Source organism: Sus scrofa, chromosome 8 (assembly GCF_054392235.1).
Source record: "Sus scrofa isolate SSC_HxYL_T2T_F1_AM1 chromosome 8, Sscrofa_HxYL_maternal_Yorkshire_Landrace_v2.0, whole genome shotgun sequence".
Lineage (NCBI taxonomy): Eukaryota > Metazoa > Chordata > Mammalia > Artiodactyla > Suidae > Sus > Sus scrofa.
This window is the reverse complement of record NC_139390.1, coordinates 41,345,304-41,361,467: the sequence shown is the minus strand read 5'-3', so window position 1 is coordinate 41,361,467 and position 16,164 is coordinate 41,345,304. Positions and strand designations below refer to the sequence as shown.

At 46.9% G+C, this 16,164-nt stretch overlaps 1 protein-coding gene across 16 annotated transcripts in view; it reads right to left on the bottom strand.

The window, feature by feature from the left end:
* Positions 1-13,152, bottom strand: part of KIT (KIT proto-oncogene, receptor tyrosine kinase) — a 91,532-nt gene extending 78,380 nt beyond the window's left edge. For 15 of the 16 annotated variants that reach the window (XM_084970878.1, XM_084970885.1, XM_084970880.1 and 12 more), the window contains exon 1: positions 13,028-13,152. In XM_084970878.1, the coding sequence (XP_084827004.1) occupies positions 13,028-13,094 (67 nt within the window). In that variant the 5' untranslated portion in view covers positions 13,095-13,152. 16 annotated transcript variants of the gene reach the window in all.
* Between the last annotated feature and the right edge of the window lie 3,012 nt (positions 13,153-16,164).

Sequence of the window (16,164 nt, the reverse complement as noted above, 5' to 3'; positions counted from 1 at the left end):
TGTTTACATGCCCCGATGTGGCAGACACTCAGTCCACCCCACTCCGTACATCCCCCATCCTCAAACCTGCTCTAGAAGCTGGAGCCTTGACAAGCCCTTTCCAAGGGCACCACCAGGGCAGAAAAGGACTCCAGTGACAAAAATCTCACAAAGCTCCTCCTGGTTTGGCCCCACCCCCATCTCTCACCACTTGGCCCCCATGAACCCAGCTCCCCACCCCCCACCCTGAGAAACCTCGCCTTTCTCTGCTTCCTTCCTTAATTGACCATAATGCGAAAGTGAAATCAATCTAAATGAAGCGGCTTTCTCTGAGAGACCCTAGATGTTTTTGGTTTGGTTTGTGTTTCTCCTTCTGGGCTCTTTGTGGACCTGGGTTTGTCAAAGAAAACGAATTCACTAGAACAGAAGACCCACGAGGACAAGAATGTGTGCCTGGTGTGTCCATGGCTATACCCCGTACCACATCAATAATTCTCTGTGAACACATCTCTAAATTCCTGGTCTGCAGAGGGTCCATTTAAAAGATACTGAAGGAAGAACAGGATGAAGCTGTACATTTTAAGCACTACAGTTTTAGGCCCAAAGCTGCTGGTCCAAGTTTCCCGGAGGGGAGAGAAGCCATCTGTCCCTGCCTTGGACTGTCCACCTGATGGCAGAGTGCTCCCTGCCTGAGTCCTTTCGACACACTGGCCCGCCTCTCCTTAGAAGGCAGTCATTCTGAAAGTCAAGTGATCATTTTAAATAATATCCCTGGAAAAAATGCTGGAATGGAAATTAGGCTACACATTCAGATCTCCTAAAAAATTCATAAACCCTTCTACATATGCTAGTTTATTTTAAAAGACAGGAAAGGGGGGGTGGTTCACTTTCTTTCATGAAAGTGATGCATTTTGGTTGTGCTAGAAATGTGTCTACCGTGTCCCTGTAGTAAATACACTGAAATAAGGACAAAACCCTTTCAACATCCCAATTAAATGTTTTCAAGTGGCGAGTCTAATGACATATGTTGGGAGTAAGAATCCCGATGTAATTTAACAATGACAAAGAGCCTAAAGACCAGTCCGTGTGGTTTAACCAGGCCATTTCTTGAAATGAAAAATCTTCCATCGGCCATTCAAAGACATCTAACGTTGTGAAAATTAGGATGAAAACTCATTTTTAATGTTTAACAAACTGAACTACTGTATCACTTTAAAAGGACCCATGGTCTTTCCAAGTAGAAGAATGCTCAATTTTTTAAACCATAGTCTTATTTTCTTTTCAACATGCACTAGGCCAAACGCCACATGGAATTGCTAATAAATGTTTTCCCCAGAAGCCAAATCTACATTAGCTCCCTTTCTACAAATACTTCCTTCCAATAAAAAGAGACACCAAATCATTTCCAAAGTTCTCTGTGAAAACACCTCCTTGGTTCTAACCCAGCAATGCAATTCTTCTGCTAAAGAGTCTGCATGGGCCATTATATTTAAATTACTGGCAGCCCAGGATTGCTTTGAAGAATTTTATTAACACCCTTTGAAATAACCTGAGTCACGTGGGGTGAACCCAAATGAAGCTGAAGGTTTGGCCCTACTCAGAAACTTACAGATACCAGGAAAAAAAGTAAGATTACTCCTCTTTTAATTTTCCCTGTGATTTCTATATCCACTACGTCAAGAACAAGGCATTCATTCCCTGGAAAGGACTATCACTCACACTTTTTCCTTCAGTGACAGGCTTCTGCCTCCCACAGCCACCTCCTCCCCTTGGGGCGAGCAGTAACCAGTGTCCCTCATTACCTCCTAATTACCTTCTAATGCAGGCCTAGGGAACTCAGGGCAGAATCACAAGGCATCTGAAGCCACCTGGGACTCTTACCGGGCTTGGGGGTTTCACTTATTGCTAGTTTTTTTTGGTTTTCTTAACACATGAACTTATGCAGACTGATACATACCTGGCTTAACATTTTATTAAATATTTAAAATTGGTTAATAAGCAAAGGCTCAGAGATGATCTCTTACTACTATCAGACATTGAGCCTCCAAAATCTGCAGTTTTGGATGGGGCGGGGTAAGCAAGTAGAAAGGTGGGGGGTGGTGATTAGCCCTGGACTTAAAAGCCAACTCCTAGTACATGCATAGCCCATCGGACCTCTAGATTTGCATTGGTCATACTATATAGGTAATACCATCCAATAATAGACGTTTCTGTTTTTCTCTGAATTCTTTCTCTGTAAGTACCTACTAGACCAGACCATACTTGCAAAAATCTCAACATAAGGCATCATAGGAAATACTGTGATTACTGGAGAATAAAAATCCAGGTGCCTTAAAAATTATCCTATCTCATTTTCTGCTAGTGTCCACAGAGATTTCTTTCTATGGGAATCTTTCAGCCAGCGGCAGCCCTCTGCTTCTGCTGTTGACACTTTGACAAAGCCCTGCCCAGCTCTTGATGAGTTAACTCAGGCCCCCCATCTTCCTTGCAATCAGTCTACTCAAGAAGGGATGCTTGGAGTTCCCATCGTGGCGCAGTGGTTAACGAATCCGACTAGGAACCATGAGGTTGCGGGTTCGGTCCCTGCCCTTGCTCAGTGGGTTAACGATCCGGCATTGCCGTGAGCTGTGGTGTAGGTCGCAGACGCGGCTCAGATCCCGAGTTGCTGTGACTCTGGCGTAGGCCGGTGGCTACAGCTCCAATTCGACCCCTAGCCTGGGAACTTCCATATGCCGCGGGAGTGGCCCAAGAAATGGCAAAAAGACAAAAAAAAAAAAAAAGAAGGGATGCTTTCTCCCCCAACCCAGTGGAAATGAATGTATCCTAGCTTCTGGACCAGGACTATCATTTAAATCTTATTGCTATCTTACTATGTTACCCCATCTATGGAGCACTTAGGTTTCCGTAGATCCCAGGTTTCTTAAAGGCAGGCAGCACATCTCTGAAATCATCATGCAGGTTGACATGACAGGTAAAATGATGTAATCAGTGAAAGACTGCTGAACTGCAATTTCATTTTTACCACCATCCCCAGCTGGACCTCTGGCTGGTCTAACGTGGGCCACTGAGCCATAACCATGAAATGACCAAAGGGAAGGGACAGGTGCGAAGGGAAGTGAGGGTGAGGGGTAACGCCAGAGTGAACAGTCCACCCCTGAGCAATCAAGGAGAAAGGGCTTCCTTCATCCTTACAGATCTGTCAGCTTAGGCTCAGCGTGGCTGGCTGTGTCTCGACATGACCAATCGGTCAGGCAAGCACAGAGGACAGTCTTTCTTAGGTTAGGGCTAATTATGGTGGATGATGGATTTCTCCAGGCCTCAAACTTCCCTGTTTGTCTTATTTTGGCACTCAGCTTAAACTATCATACTGCACCATTCATTCTGAGGTTGGATTCCCCTTCTACACACACACCTCCAATAGATCAATCAATAACCCATTCTTATTTACTTATTTTTAGGACTGAACCCGAGGCATATGGAGGTTCCCAGGCTAGGGGTCAAATCGGTGCTACAGCTGCCGGCCTACACCACAGCCATAGCAACTTGGGATCCAAACCGCATCTGGGACCTACACCACAGCTCATGGCAACAGTGGATCCTTAACCCACGGAACCAGGGATCGAACCTGCATTCTCATGGATACTAGTTGGGCTCATTAACCACTGAGCCATGATGGGAACTCCTAAATAACACATTTTTAGGTGTGGGTTCTTTATAGCGGCTATTTTTGATACAGCCAAAAATTGTAGGGAGGTGAATCCCGTTAGTCTCCCCAGAATTTATGAGAAACACTCTAACCCATCACAGATAATAAGGCAGTGAAGAGGGAAAAATAGCTGGCTATTTTATTCAGGAAAGATTTCAGCTAGGCCCTTACAGGGTCATCAAACCAATTGAAGTGGGCAGGACCTGACCATTTCCAAATGACAATTACTCGGCTTTTCTCATATCTGCACCCAAGATCCTGTAACTAGCTCTGGTAACACAATAAAGTCTTTTCCAACCCTTCCAATCCAATCAAAGAATTTTCTCCAAAAAAAAAAAAAAAGCCTAATTTCCTTCTGGGACAATTTAAACTATTCTCATTTTGTCCCATTCCTCACTCACATACTACAAATATTTAAAGACTGTCATTCGCTAAACCTTCCTGTGCTTATCTTCTCCAGGCTTAATAAATCCCATTTCTTGACGTTGCCTTCAAAGGGCCCGTTTCCCAAAGCTTTAATCAACTGTATGCCCTCCTCTATACCCAAAACATCCATTTTGTTTTCTGAGAAAACCAACACACCTTTAAAATGGTGTAAAAAGACAAAAGCCTAAATAAATAAATAAAATGGTCTAATGCAGAGAATAAATGCAGAATTACCTTCCTGCTAATGATTTCTTTTCATAAAAATTTACGTTTCATTAGACTGGTGCACAGCATATAATTCCTGATAATTTCCAAATCCTGCTGTGATATTACAGAGCCATGTTCTGTGACCTCCGGTGTTCAGTTTTGTTTCTTATGTGGACCTGACCCTAAGAATTTCATTGACATCCACTATCGTGTCTGTGAAACTGAGTTTCAAGTAAATGTAGCATGTAAATAAATAATCAATGAACAAAGAGCAGTGTCCACGACCATATGCCCTCTTTATCTTTCACTGTGGGTGAAAATTTTTTGTTTTTAAAAATTTTATTGAAATAAATTTGATTTACAATGCTGTGTATATGCCCTCTTTTAAACAGGCTTCTCCTCCTCCTGGCTTTATTACCATTAATTCCTAGGCATCCCCAGTTTTCCCAGTTACTGCACCACAAAAGCTCCTGCTCCCCTCCCCTCCCATCTCATCAATGCCTGACATATCCAAGATGCTTATAAATTTGCCAAGTGAATTAATAAGTCTGCCATCTTTATCTTCCTCCCCACCCCTGTCTTTCCAGAGCATGCACTCCAATATGCAGGGGCTCACCCCCTTCATCCAGAGACCATCTAAAGAGTGTGACTGATGGTCCGTCTGCCCAGCTCCCCACTAACACATAGCTCTCAGCCAAGGGATTAACCAGCCTAAAAGAAGCCCCTCAGAAACCCTCCCTTTGATGCTAGTACAGCTTTCATCGCAATTGCCAAAAGGGGAAAGCAATCCAAGTATCCATTGATGAGTAATTGATAAACAAAACACGGCATATACATACTCATACATATAGGTATATACATACAAAGGAAGAACATTCTGACCTGTGCTACAACACAGATGAACATTGAGGACAGGATGCTAAATGAATTAAGGCAGTCACAAAGACAAATACTGAATGATCCCACTTACATGCGGCCCCTAGAGTGGTCAAATTCATACAACAAGTGGAACGCTGGTGGCGGGAATGTTTGCTGGGAGCAGAGTTTTGGGTTTGCAAGATGAACGTGTTCTAGAGATGGGTTACACAGCGATGCGAATATAACCATCACCCCCAAACTACGCAGCAGAAAAATAGATATGTACAAGATTTTAGCACAAGATATGTGAATGGTACTAAAATTTAAACACAAACACACACACACACCGCTTCTTAGTTTCGGCTGCCCACAGGCAAGGGAGAGTTTTCAGAGCAGGTTGGGGAGTGTGCTTAACAGAATAAAATCTCCTTTGAAACGTGCCTGGGCATTTTGTACTTCTTATGCCACCAGATACTACTGTGAATTGCAGCTCTACTCTTCCCTCCGTTCCTCTTCCACCCCCAGTGCCCTCACCTAAAGTCCCTTGCAAGGACCAAGGCATAGGGACTGATCAACCTTTGTTAAACTGAATCTGAAATGTTGAATGAGCATTGATCATGTTCAAAGTTCTGTGCAAGTGCTGGAAAAGAGAAGTTAAACTAGTACTGACAGAGCACCACTGTGTGTCTAGCCCAGGGCAATGGACAAGGGCAGCTTGGTCCCTCAGCATTAGGGGAGGGTCCCTTACAGTCACAGAAAAGCTCCTCCCTCTCAAGGTGCTTCAATGCCACCTTACAAAGTAATAGAGTTCAGGGACCCTCTGTGAGCTGCATTACTTATTCACCTTGAGAAAACAGCTATTTACAGAACTTTCCCCTCCTAAACATTTCTCCAGAAATCTATATCCCCTTTGGTAGAAAGGAGGCTGTGAATTAGGTTAAACAAAGAACAAGGGAGAGGAGCTGCCTGGTGGCTCAGTGGGTTAAGCATCAGGCACTGTCACTGCTGTGGCTCGGATTCAATCCTTGGTCTGGGAATTTCCAGATGCCACAGAAGCGCCTCCCCCACCCCCCAAAAAGAAGCAGGGATAGAAATACGAACTAAGTGTGGACCTTGTCAAAAACTAGACATTGAGGTCCTGCTGTGGTGTAGTGGGTTAAGAACCTGACTTCTATGGCTCAGGTTGATGTGAATGCAAGGGTTCAATTCCCGGTGCCATTGGTTAAAGGATCTGGCATTGTTGCAGCTGCAGCTCAGATTCAATCTCTAGCCTGGGAACTTCCCTATGCTGCAGGTGCGACCATAAAAAAAATTATAATTGAAAAATAAAATTAAAAACTAGGCATTAAATGTATAAACATCATCTTAATACTAAAATAAAACAAACAAGAAAAAACTTGGTATCATCTGGCTTTAAATTATTTCCAAATTTCTTTCCTAAGACACAAAGCTGAAAAAGAAACAAAATCAGCCTGATGGAGTCCCCCATGCTTTCCCTGTCAGGGATTCAGAGCTAAGTGTGTTTCACGCATAATCTAATTTACTCCTTTCAGTAGCCCCATGCCAGCATCCCCATTTTACAGATGAAATGAAGCTTCAGTGCAGGTGAAGGGAATTATCCCAGGTTACAGAGCTGGCAAGAGGCCAAACTGGATAAAAATCCAGGTTGTCGATTTCAAAGCCCAAGCACTTAACTCTGATGCCACCTGGCTTGAATAACAATTTAGCTCAAATTTTAAAGTTTGCAAAAGCTTTTACTTAAATATCCAGCTGTCAAGAGAGGTATGCAGTGGATGTATCTAACAAAAGCGTGTCATAACCAAAATGTAAGCATGAAGGCCAAAGCATAAGATGAATGGAAAAATTAGTAGGTATGAATGTTTTCCTTTGAGAAATCTTCTGGGGTTCCCCCCCAACCGAGAAAAAAAAAAAAGTCCAAGATCTGTTCAATCTGAGACTAGTGATTCCCAACTGTTATGTCAAAAGCGATATAAAACAAAAATTAAAATTTAATTCATTTTGAAAGCTGTCAAGGGAGTTCCCATTGTGGTGAGGTGGAAACGAGTCCAACTGCAACCGTGAGGACAAGAGTTTGATCTCTGACCTAGCTCAGTGGGTTAAGGATCTGGCATTTCAGTGAGCTGTGGTGTATGTCACAGACACAGCCCAGATCCTGAGTTGCTGTGGCTGTGGTGTAGGCTGGCAGCTGTAGCTCCGATTCCACCCCTAGCCTGGGAACTGCCATATGCCATAGGTGCGGCCCTAAAAAACAAAACCATAAAAAACAAAATAAAACAAAACAAAAAAGCTGTCAAGGTAGTACCTATTAATATTTGCATGCCAGGATGATAAGGAGAAATTAGTCAAATTCTGGAGTTTCCTTATTTGTTAGGTGTTATCCCATCCCAAACCCTGTACTAAGTATCTTTACAAGAATCCCTAGTAGCTTGGGTTTGATCCCTGGCCCCAGAACTTCCATGTGCTTTGGGTGGGGCAAAAAAAAAATTTAAGAATCTCTTTCTAATCTTGAGGGCAATCACATTGGAGTAGTCATTATTTCCACGTGAAAAGTAACAATAATTCCTATTTCATACATAATATAACTATGGCTGTCACATATTGAGTTTCTACCATGAGCATGCTAGGCAGCATCATTTGAAAAACTCTATGTAGCCGCACATTTATTGGCCCAGAGAAGTTATGTAATTTTCCCGAAGTCACACAGCTAAAACTAGATTGAAAAAGTGAAGGTCGACAAGGGTAAGCAATTTGTTCCAAACCACAGAGAGCTGTCAGCCATGGAGCCACCAGACTAATACAAGGCCATCTTCATTCCTTAGGGCTGTGATCCTTCCACTAGGTACCTGTGTGGTCCCACATATACTCACAGGGCCCCAAGGCTAAATGCCTAAAAGCCTGACTTGGCAGAGGAAAGTAGAATTGTTGCCTAGAGCAACGGGAAGAGTAGAGGTCCCATCGAAAAAGACAGAGTACGGGAGTTCCCAGCGTGGCACAGTGGTTAACAAATCCGACTAGGAACCATGGGGTTGCAGGTTCCATCCCTGGCCTTGCTCAGTGGGTTCAGGATCCAGCATTGTCGTGAGCTGTGGTGTAAGTCACAGATGCGGATCGGATCCTGCGTTGCTGTGGCGTAGGCAGGTGGCTACAGCTCCAATTGGACCCCTAGCCTGGGAACCTCCATATGCCGTGGGAGTGGCCCTAGAAAAGGCAAAAAGACAAAAAATAAAATAAAAAGGCAGAGTTCTCAAATTCTTCAAGAGAATAAAGAAATCTAGATCTTGATATAAATTCTTCAGATTTTAAAGACTGCCCCAATGTTTTATTAAAAAAAAAAAAAAAAAGCATCACACAGGCGAAAGAAAACATGTCTAAGGGCTAATGGTTTGCAATTAAAGAGTCTGAAGTCAAAAGATGGGCTGCCTCATGTCCACAATGGCAGAAATCAGAGCTGCCAGGCCAGGCTTCCTCACAAGCCCCCTCTGCTTTCAACAAAGATACTGGATTCACCTTAGATTCAAACTTTTTTTTTTTTTTTTTTTTGTCTTTTTTGCTATTTCTGTGGGCTCCTGCGGCATATGGAGGTTCCCAGGCTAGGGGTCGAATCGGAGCTGTAGCCCACGGCCTACGCCAGAGCCATGGCAATGTGGGATCCGAGCCATGTCTGCAACCTACACCACAGCTCACGGCTCGTTAACCCACTGAGCAAGGGCAGGGACCGAACCCGCAACCTCATGGTTCCTAGTCGGATTCGTTAACCACTGCGCCTCGACGGGAACTCCAGATTCAAACTTTTTACCTCAGCTAACCCTTGCAAGCCCTTCCTTATTCTGGATTTGCAATCATCCTCCTTTTGCGTGGAGGATGAAAATATCGATTCAAGTTACAGAGACTGTCTGTGCAATGTTGCGTGCTTCAGATTTCCTCGAATGTCCTTCATCTCTTTTTTAAAAAGTTACCACACATGAATGCAGCAACATGAAGCCCTTCCCAAGCCTGTCGGCTGTATAAACTAAACTCTTCGGGGAGAAAATGCTGCTGCAACCTTGACCACTGTCTTTGAGGGAGTCCCCGCACTGCAGTCCAGCTTCAAGAATTCCGCTCAGGACATCGCGGCTCATTTCCTGGTGTCCTTTCTTTAATCAGCTGGGGGAGACTTGAGGAAATGAGTCAAAATCCGAAGGGCCACTCGGAGCAGCCGTCAACAACAGCAGCAAAATCCATCACCACAACAACATCTGTACATAAACGTGCTCCAAGGGAAGCCCACAAAATAACTTGGCACGTTTCTGATGAGCATTTGTTTGGGGAGAAGGCTTAACTGGCATTATATCTCATAGTGCTCATCCAGGGTAAAGGGCCAGGGGTGGTGCCACATACATTGCTGGGGTGTTTCTCCCTCCCAAGTATATCATAAAGTTATGAGGCTAAGATCACTTTTTATTTATTTATTATTTATTTATTTATTTTTGAGTGGAGGAGGGGAAAAAATTTCAACAGACTCACACCATCATTTTTGAGACACCCTGTCTTCATTTCAGATGGCCTCTAACTGGAACAGTAGAGCTAACACTAAAGCCCTCCTACTTGGGGTCAAATGCCTAAATGACACCCCCCCCACCCGCCACCTCAGGGAAGCTATAATTTAAAGGCTCCCCTCCTTCAATGAATATTTCCTGCAAATTGAGAACACGCAAAATCAGACACCCTCTGACAGGTGATTCTAGGTCTTTTTCCCCAACATTGGGAAGGCAACTTTGGCCATCCTGTATTCCCAGAACCTCCAGCAATGCCTGACATATATGATAGTTACAAACCAATCACTCTGTACCCCTGATTCTGGGCAATCATGTCAATGGATACACTGTTGGGCATAGGGGGCCAATCTCAGGCTTCATGGCTGATTATTTTCGGAACTGGCTTATCCTCAGCCAGTGCCTCCAGCTGTGAGGGGAGGGCTGGTAACAGGACCTACCTCCAGGGCTTGTTGAGAGGCTGGAAATGTCAGGTGACAGCCTGGCACAGGGGCTGGCAGTCATGTGAAATGTAAGGAACATCAGAAAACGTATTGCAATAGCACTGCAGGCATAATTTTTAAAGTCTTAAGAAAGAAATGTGGGGATGGGTGGGAAAGACCAGAATGGGGAAATAAATGAACTATCTGAGATCCCTCCCCTTTTTTTTGTCTTTTTGCCATTTTCCTAGGCCACTCCCATGGCATAGGGAGGTTCCCAGGCCAGGGGGTCAAATCAGAGCTGTAGCCGCCGTTCTATGCCAGAGCCACAGCAATGCTGGATCCGAGTTGCATCTGCAACCTACACCACAGCTCACAGCAACACCGGATCCTTAACCCACTAAGCAAGGCCAGGGCCAGGGATCGAACCCGCAACCTCATGGTTGCTAGTCGGATTCATTAACCACTGAGCCATGACGGGAACTCCTGGGATCCCTTTTTAAGACCATGTTATTTCCAGCAGGATAAGTCCAGCTGCTGGGGATGACTCGAGCCTCACACCTGCAGGAACCAGAAGAGGGGGTGATGATTCACTATTCCTTGCAGGTTCATCCTGCTGGGCACAGGAGTTGTAAACAGTGGGGGGGGGGGGGTGATGGAGGGTCCTGCGGAGTTGGCATCTCCTAGCGCTCAGAGGGAGCCGAAAGGAGAGCATGTGTGGACCGGGGAAGGCACACACCTCCCTGCTTTAAGCAGAGGCAGACGAGTAGGACACCACCATGCAGTTCCTGTGACCAGGAGAGGCAGGGGAATTTTGAGGAGGCAGGAAAGATTCAAGTAAAGGGTTTAGAAGAAGTGCAGGCTACGCTCATAATATTGGAAAAGGAGGATTTGGGACCCAACGCATCCTTCTTGATGCACATGCCTCGCTGTTCTGTTGAGGACCCTGGACGCTCCCAAATTTAAGGGGCTGCTGGCACAAGGGCACACAGCCAATAAAAGCTGAGAAACCAGAAAAGCAGCACAAGCCTTTGTCACTACACCACAGTGCCCTCCAGGAGCCATACCTTAAAATTCCCTCTGCCCCCCTCCCCCCAAAAAAAGGAAAAAAAAAAATCTCTTGGATGGAGCAGGCTAATTATGAGAAAGAAGCAACTGATCCATTTAATTTTAAAAAGGGAAAACGGTCTATGTAGTTTTTCTTGGGCCCCCATCGGGTCCCCTGCCCATACCTTAACTGAAATTAGAATGTCAAGGCACAAAGATGTAGGGACCAAACGTCTCATTTGAAGCTCAGGCGGTCAAATCCGCTCCCGGAATCCGGACACTCATTCATGATCCCTCCTTCCTCTCTTCCCCCCACAGGAAAGCCCTCACAATGCTTTACAAGACCGGGGAGGGGGAGCTGCATCTTCAGACTTTATGGGAAAACTGACCAGCAGAGTCCCACAATAGTTTTTAGCGATGCTTCCTTTGGAGCCCCTGAATTCCAGTCCAGACTCACTTTCTATCCTTACATCATCAAGGGAGTCTTAACGGTTAAAAAAAATAAATAAAAAATAAAAAAACACCTGAGAAAAACCAGAGCTTCGGCGGTTAGCCAGGCGACTTGCGCACCATCGACACCCAGAAAAAGAGAAGGGGCAGGAATCTGATTGAGGGCTTCCAGGAGTCTGCCGATCCACCTCCTCCACCTGAAGACCCAACTTCCCGCGCACATATAACCGATTTTCACAACAGTTTTAAGATCTAAGTAAGATTTGCAGAAAGTTCCACTCCATCTCCCATTCCCAACCTCAAGCAGCCCGTCTGTAGAGCTATCACCTGGGAGAGGGTGTTGAGAATCTCAAAATTCCCAAGGAAAATAGGGACTTGCGATTACAGGTAAAAGACACGGAGCCGAGGGTATTGCAGAGCCCCGCCAGCCTGGCCGGCACTGTGGCCCGGCATGGGCGGCGGCCGGGGTCGGGGACTGCAGTGTCCCGGCTCACCTTCGCTGCCTCGCCCGGGAGCAGGCAGCAAACGCACCCACCAGCCTCTCCGAGGCGCGTTGCAGGGAAAGAACGGCACCGCGGCAGAAAGGGGCGAGTCTCCAGCACTGGATTTACAAAAGCAAAAAGTCTGCAACCTAGCGGCTGCTTTCCACATGCCCTGCCCAAGTTGTCCCTGGAGCCGCACTTCCAGGTTCCCCGGTTCCAGAACCGCACGCCGCGCGCTCCCCGTGCAAAATGCATAACCAGGGTGCCTGGGACGCCGTAGCCTTCGACTCGGGTCCTGGGTGGCGCCACAAGCAAGAGGCGGCAGCGGGTCGTCTCTAGCGCCGGGGCACAAAGAGCGCCGCGGTTTGGAAAGCAGCTGTCTCAGACCAAAGAAAAGGCTCTCCTGCAACTTCGCTCTCGGTGCGGCTCAGAAGCTGCGAGCCCGTCCTCCCGTGCGCCGGTCACACACGCACAACTTTCAACAAAAGGAAGCAACGGCCGCGCCTCGGCGGGTGGAGATAACGCGCTGGGTGCGAACCCGCGAGCCGCCCGCCTCTGCCTCCGCGCATCGTCGGCACAAAAGCAGCCCTAAACTCGCAGGCACCCCGCCGCCCTCCGCGGGCACCCCGCTCAGCCTAAGCCCCCTCGCCGCCCAGGTTCCCAAAAGACCCGCAGCTCAGCGCCCCCACCCCCAGCGGCAGGGGGGGGCTCCTGGCACAGGTGAGCATGGCTGAGCGCAGGAGAGTTCCGGGGCCGCCCCGAATCTTCCCGGAGGCTAAAGCGCAGCAGCCCCCGGGGGGCGGCAGCCACCTCTTCTGACACACCCGACTGTGTTCGAGCCCTCGGGGGGCACAGGCTGTGCCGGGGGAAGCGGTTCCTGTGCCCGCGGCGCCCTCCCACCTGTCTGGACGCGAAGCAAGAGCTGCAGGACGAAGAGAAAATCCCAGGCGCGGCGAGCGCCTCTCATCGCGGTGGCTGCTCTGGGACCGGAGCTCCTTTCCACGTTCCTGCTCTCGCCCAAGTGCACGGAGCGCGGCAAAGCCGAGCCCCCAGAGCCGCGAGCGCGGAGCAGCAGCCCCTCCTCCCAGTGCCCTCCTCCTGCGCGCCGGCCACGCCCCTTCTCCGCGCCCCTCCTCGCCTCCCCTCCCTCCCTCGCGCCCCGGTCTCGCTCCCTGGCGGCGGCGTCTGACCCCTGCACTTTCGACGTGCTAATCCCAGGGGTCTGAGCCCGCCGGGGAGGGTGAGGGCTAGCCGGCCCCATCCGCCAGCTCTCGAGCCCAGAGTCCCTTCATCTCTCCACCTCTTCTCCCCTGTGATGTGGTCAGGCCGCCAGAGGCGGTTCCCGGTCAAAAGGGTGCTGCCCGCGCGCTTTGTGAAGCTGGGCGCCACGCGCACCTCAGAGCAAGGGCCCGCCACCTGGTAGTGGTCCCCTGACAATAAAGGGCCGCCGCCGCCCCTCGATCACGCTCCCGCGGGAGGAGGCTGGACGCTGCGGGTGGTGGAGGTGGTGCGGGGATAGGAATCGGGGCTGGGGGGTGGCTGGGATTGGTCCCCAACATTCTTCTCCATTCCTGTTACTCGAGGGGGACCAAGCGCGGCGCGGAGCACCGCAGTAAAAGGCTGAGCGCCGGTGTAGGTAATTCTTAATGCTCAGTTTCTCCACCTGCTCCTTAACCTGTAAGAACACAATTGTTTTCTATTGGCATGGCCGACTGAGGCCTATGTGGAGACTGGGGCTTTGAGGTGGGGAGGGGCGCCTTGCGAAGTTTACTCTGGGAGTTTTTAAAACCCTTCTGCAGCAAAGTCGTTGTGCTAGAAGCCCTCTGGGCGCCTTCCCCCTACCCCCTTTTTTTGTTCCTGCTTTCTCTGCCTCTCTATCGGACGACAGTTACAGGGGTGGAGATTCTTGTGTTCCTCTTAGCTGTCCTAGCCTGTACCCAAAGCAAAACAATAGTAAAATGATCCTCTTAAGCCAAGTTCCACTGCCTAGGAAGTGCTTTCCCCAAGGAAACAACAGTATCTGTGGAGGTTTTACAGTTCCTTCTTATGTGGAATGTTTTTTCATGCTCACAATAACGGCTTTGTAGGTAGATATGTTTATTATTTCAATTCTAAAAGTAGCCCAAGATCTATTCAGTTTAAGACTGACTCTAGGTATGATGAGGTTTCCCCACACAGTGTCATAAATCAGTGAAACACCCCTCTAGAAAGCTTAAGGATGGAAAATATGAGTTCCCGTTGTGGTGCAGCAGAAACAAATCCGAATAGGAACCTTGAGGTTGCTGGTTCCATCCCTGGCCTTGCTCAGTGGGCAAAGGATTCCGAGTTGCTGTGGCTGTGGTGTAGGCCGGCAACAACAGCTCCAATTAGACCCCTAGTCTGGGAACCTCCATATGCTGCAGGTGTGGCCCTAAAAAGACAAAAAAAAAAAAAAAAAAAAAAAGAATGGAAAATAAATGGGAAGTGCCCCTCAGCAAAAGCAGTAGAATAATTTAGATACAGATAATAATCATTTAGATACAGACTAGACTCCTCTCTAAAGTAGCAGCCAAAATTTATAACTAACCAGCCCCCCCTTTATTTAATATTGAAAGCTCTCCTGTTTGGATGTTGATAGGACCTAAATTCCTTTAAGAAAAGTCAATTCTAAAACTAATCACAGAATACATTTAGAATGGATAAGCAATGAGATTGTACTGTACAGCACAGGGGAACTCTATCCCATCTCTTGGGATAGACTGTGATGGAAGATAATATAAGAAAAGGAATGTATGTATGTATGTGACTGGGTCACTTTGCTGTACAGCAGAAATTGGCACAATATTGTAAATCAACTATTTTTTTTAAACAAGAATCATCAAAATTATCACTACTTTATCAATACATATGACTACCTTTCTTTAAATGTATTTTATTTATTCAATAAGCATTTACGTATCTGCTGTGAACAAGGAGGAGCTGGGCACTGGGAGGCATTGTTCGTAGACAGGTGTGGGCCCTGCCACAATCCTTACGGTCAAGTGTGGGAACCCACACCCCGGAGACCTAGCAAGTAGTTCAAGCCATACAGCTGTGGGAGGAGTGAAATGCAAAGCGCTCTGTTTGCGCTCCGGAACATCAGATCACATCTTTTTCTTAGAATGACAGAGATAAAAGCTAGCACTCAAAGCAATCATAAGTTTCTGAGATCTTGATTTATTTCAAAAATCATTCTGTAGTGAGGCAGAAGATGTGTTAAAATATCAACATTATGCCTGAGAGAGAAATTTACAATTTTCTTCTTCAATCAACTGATACTGGAAAGGATAACAAGTCTTCAGAAGAGTGGGTGAAAAGAGACCATATTGCAATTGAGTTCTAGGCAGGAAACTTCTATCAAAAAAATGAAAAACCAGGAGTTCCCATTGTGGCGCAGTGGTTAACGAATCCGACTAGGAACCATGAGGTTGCGGGTTCGGTCCCTGCCCTTGCTCCGGTTAACGATCCGGCGTTGGGTTAACGATCCGGCGTTGCCGTGAGCTGTGACGTAGTTTGCAGACGCGGCTCGGATCCCGCGTTGCTGTGGCTCTGGCGTAGGCCGGTGGCTACAGCTCCAATTCCACCCCTAGCCTGGGAACCTCCATATGCCGCGGGAGCGGCCCAAGAAATAGCAACAAACAAAAGACAAAAGACAAAAAAAAAAAAAAAAAAATGAAAAACCAGAATAGAGAATTAGACAATGCTGGACTATCATTCATTTTTACCATTCAAAAATACCTATGGGAGTTCCCTAGTGGCCTAGCAGTTAGAGATTCAGTATTGTCACTGCTGTAGCTCATGTTTGATCCCTGGCCCAGGAATTTATGCATGCTGTGGACTTGGCCAAAAAAAAAGAAAAGAAAAATTTAATAATTAAAAAAAAACCACCTATGAGCCCCTAGGTAAGCATAAACTACAAAAATCAATAAGACAGAATCTCTGTCTAGAGGGATTCACAGTCCAGGAGGGAAAACTGATACCCAAATATGAAACTATAACATCTATTAACAGAGCTTTTG